General features: G+C 42.0%; 1 protein-coding gene across 1 annotated transcript; it reads left to right on the top strand.

The window, feature by feature from the left end:
• Positions 1–204: 204 nt before the first annotated feature.
• Positions 205–2,004, top strand: tcf21 (transcription factor 21). The gene is made up of 2 exons (XM_012868779.3): positions 205–1,054; positions 1,868–2,004. The coding sequence occupies exons 1-2, from the start codon at positions 617–619 to the stop codon at positions 1,955–1,957; spliced, it is 528 nt and encodes a 175-aa protein (XP_012724233.1). The 5' UTR covers positions 205–616; the 3' UTR covers positions 1,958–2,004.
• The last annotated feature ends 2,081 nt before the right edge of the window (positions 2,005–4,085 follow it).

Genomic DNA, 4,085 nt, shown 5'->3' with positions numbered 1-4,085 from the left:
CTAAACCTGCCATTGATTGATTGAGTGAGTGAGTGTGGGCTTCAGTACAGATTAAGTCCCAATCTGCAGCCACTATTCCAGATTTTAGGTCTTCACTCTTTTTTTTTTAACTATATATTGCATTTTTGTTAAGTAAGTATAGATCTATTTATTTTTACCAGTCCCTTTAATGATCACTTTATAAACACTGCATTTGATTTCCCTTGTATGGAATGCTGGTTTCTCCAAATAGGACTGCACTGAGATAGGCATTTTTGATTCCTGAATACATTTCTGAACTTCAAACCAGACTTCTCCTGTTCATTTTGTTGAGTCAATTGAACATTTGGCGCCTTGCATTGTTTCCAGTTTATCGCTGGTGACTCATCCGGGGTCCATCAGGGTCCTGGAAACTTAAGGGAACCAAGTCAGTTCGGCCCTGTCTCCTCCCAGCATGAGGTAACGCCCTCTCCGCTCATAGAGATAAAAAGTGTTCATTTTCTGCCTCTTTCACGCTCGCTTAGTTCGTATATGAACACCCAGGAGTGTGATTGCGCATCTTCCCGTTCAGTTTTGTCCAGAACCAGCCCTCTCGCTCCCATGTTTTGAGCCCGCTCCTGTCCAGTCCCGCATCACCATGTCCACCGGATCTCTAAGCGACGTCGACGACGAGCTCTTGGACGGGATTCTCAAGTTCGGCTCCTGCGGCAAGGACTCCAACGAGAGCACGGAGGAGAGCTCCAACTGCGAGGGCAGCTTCGCCAACGAGGGCAGGAGGAGAGAGGCGTCCGGCAAGAAGCGCAAGACCGCGTCGCGCAAAAGTGCGCCCAAGGGTGTGGCGCAACAGGAGGGCAAACAGGTGCAGAGGAACGCGGCCAACGCGCGGGAGAGAGCCAGGATGCGCGTCTTGTCCAAGGCCTTTTCGAGGCTCAAGACCTCCTTACCGTGGGTGCCGCCGGACACCAAGCTCTCCAAACTGGACACGCTGCGCCTGGCGTCCAGCTACATCGCGCATCTCCGGCAGATCCTGGCCAACGACAAGTACGAAAACGGATATACGCATCCCGTTAACCTGGTGAGACTCCACCCTGAGGGATAAACGCAAACTATGTTGTCAACGCCAGTAACTAAAGTTCAGATAACATGACTATCCATTTATTTTAAAAGACAGCGGGGAAAAAATAACATAGTTGTGTTTACGCTGCTGTCAGATAAGGAGGTGGATCCAGGAGTGTTTGATTGATTCAAAAGTAGTATAAAAATAACATAACGATAAATAAAAGTTGTAGCACTTCGTCTATTTACAGTCAATTTTAAAAATACACATAACTATCGGGATGGCTGTTGGCCCCCTGTTCCCACTTGGTGGTGGCATTGATTTTGCAAGTAAGCAATAATTTACAGGGCCTTAAAATGCGCACCCAAACCTTAAATATATAGTGGATGATGGCGTTGCAGGGCAGGTGCATAAAGGAGGGAGACGGCCTTCTTTTTTTATGATCAGCTCATATTTAGGCCATATAACGCATCTGCTGGGTTAAACGTCTTTATAGAATGGAAATATTCAAATATTGATATGTAATGCAACAGTTTCATTTTAAATCAGTAGATCGTAAAACAACATTAACAGCTAATTTATTTTTGCTTTAATGTACTTAGAATGAAACTGAACAGTTAATCCTAAAAAAAAGATGCTAAGACATAAAGTTAAATAAAAAAAAAACAATGTGGCAATATTTTGTTCTGTTCACCTTTGGATTTTTGTGTTTTTTTTTTTTTTTTTTTTCGTTTGCATCAAAGGCAGAAAGCAGAGATAATGAATTTCCGTTTGACTTTGATTTGTTTAAGAGCAGCAGCATGGACTGACTGTGTATTTCCCCCTCCGCAGACGTGGCCCTTCATGGTCGCAGGGAAACCGGAAACCGATCTGAAGGAGATGCTCAACGCGACGCGGCTGTGCGGAACAACTGCGTCCTGATGCGAGGAAAGTGGGAGAAGTTTTTCTTTCCCTTAAAAGACAGAAAATAAAAAAAAAACCGATCCAGGTTTGACCGAAATGCAGTCTCATCTCCGCAGGCTGTGAGTGGGAATAACGGAGGGAGCGCATCCTCCCTCTCTCTCTCTCAGACGTTCCTGTAATTGGGAAGAAGATCCATTTATTTAAACAAGTTCCTTCACCTGCTGTCTTTGCTGGTTCAAAGATAATCATTTTGTACTTTTTCTACTTTTTTTATAGTCTTAAAGTGTTTTTGTTTTTTTCTTGGCTTAAATTTCTGTACAGATTGCATGTATATAAAATATTTTTCCCCACTTTTAAACCCTGTGTACTGGATGTTTTATTATTTCCAATTATTATTATCATTTTTTTTTTTTAATATCCTTGTGTGGGCCAGTCCTTTAACCTGGTCACCTCTCTTATCAGTGTTCTCATTCAGAATAGCAGAACCTGAGCGCCGACAAAGCGCGCTTCGTGATAAGGCCCTCTCTGTTGTTTCTGGGAGATAACGGTGGACGTGGTTACCGCTGCATAAACAAAACCCCTCCCGCCTTCAGAGATGATTCCAAGTCCCGAAACGGACCCCAAGCTCATAAATCTGTGCAGCTCGGGCTATTTTACGACAAAATTCTCGCATCCTGAAGTCGTTAATTGGATTTAATTTACTACATCATTACGTTTATTTTAGCTGAGACTTGATTGGTCGTTCTCTCCCGGGTCTAACCAATAGGACGAGCGGATCTTCAAAGCGGAGGAGAACCTGCATCCCGAGTTTAAGCCGCCCGGGCCAGTTGTTTTAATTTGCCCGGGTTATGACCGCAGTGTTTACATCATGCCGACAGTTATTTATGCACACACACTGCCTCTCGCTCTGCCTCTCTCGCTTCTTCTCAAAGAAGGATCCCAAAAAGAAATGTGTTTGCATACATCACGTTTAAAAAAAAAAGAAAAAGAAAAGAAACCACTGCACGTTTATCCATATTTCCTGAGCTCTGTGCTTTTTCTCCTCCAACAGATAATACACAGCACTGTTATCTGCTTACATCAAACTTCATGCACAGGTCTGTAAACCACATTTAAAGCATCATTTAGAGAACAGAAATGGACCAGAATGGTTGTCTTTGCATTTTTATAATTTTGTATTCCTGTTTTGTTGCCAAAACTATACAAAAATATATGCTTTATGCAAATATCCAGTATTATATATATATATATATATATATATATATATATATATATATATATATATATATATATGTGTGTGTGTGTGTGTGTGTGTGTGTGTGTGTGTGTGTGTGTGTGTGTGTGTGTGTGTGTGTGTGTGTGTGTTTTACAATTTGTCTATTTATTTAGAAGTGAGCTATAGTGAAGGAAATACATTTGAGAACACCTTTCATAAACGTAAACAAAGATGTAAATTCCAGACATTGGGTTGAATGCAATTGTCATTGTCTAATGAGGAAAATAATTTTTTTTTCATACATTTATTTTATAAGACTTTAGTACGGATTGAATTGAAGACGTATAAACTGATTAGCTAATTTTTTCGCAACTTTTCCCTTTAAATCACATTAAATATACTAATGAAAAATTAGTATTTCAAAAACAGATCTCCCAATTTAACATGTTTTGATTATGTCTCAATCCAAGTTGTGTCATAAGCTTTTTTCACGTTATTAGCCGCTTTATGTCCATCAGCATCAGGATGGATGCCCCTCTCTGACTGTAATCACTTGTTACCTCACCTTGTACCCTCACACAGGACACCACCAAGTCCTCTCCAACAGAAACAGTAAGATTGAGTGCTTTAGCAATAAAAGAGTCCTGCTGACATCTCTTAAGGGACCCTCACCTAATACATCAGCAGCAGCATGGCAGCGGCCTCGGCGCCACCCCAAAAAGGGACCACCGTGGAGAAAATAAACTTGGCCGTGTCTCTGCCGGGGCCATCTGCAGAAAAGCAGAGAGAATAGGGGGACGAGAGGGTGGGGAGGGGTTTGTTTAAGAGCACGGCTGGGATTCCCATACTTGCTAATTGTTTTGTTGGACCGGTGCCCAAACTGGGATGTGAATAAAGTTCTCTCACTGAGGGGAGGACATAAATCCCATT

Source organism: Fundulus heteroclitus, chromosome 15 (assembly GCF_011125445.2).
Source record: "Fundulus heteroclitus isolate FHET01 chromosome 15, MU-UCD_Fhet_4.1, whole genome shotgun sequence".
NCBI classification, from domain to species: domain Eukaryota; kingdom Metazoa; phylum Chordata; class Actinopteri; order Cyprinodontiformes; family Fundulidae; genus Fundulus; species Fundulus heteroclitus.
Note: the sequence above shows the minus strand (reverse complement) of the source record. Positions and strands in the feature narration are given on the sequence as shown.

Coding starts and splice junctions, on each gene's coding strand:
- tcf21 (XM_012868779.3), top strand. CDS start 617: ATGTCCACCGGATCTCTAAGCGACGTCGACGACGAGCTCTTGGACGGG. Junction 1,055..1,867: donor ATACGCATCCCGTTAACCTG/GTGAGACTCCAC, acceptor CCCCCTCCGCAG/ACGTGGCCCTTCATGGTCGC.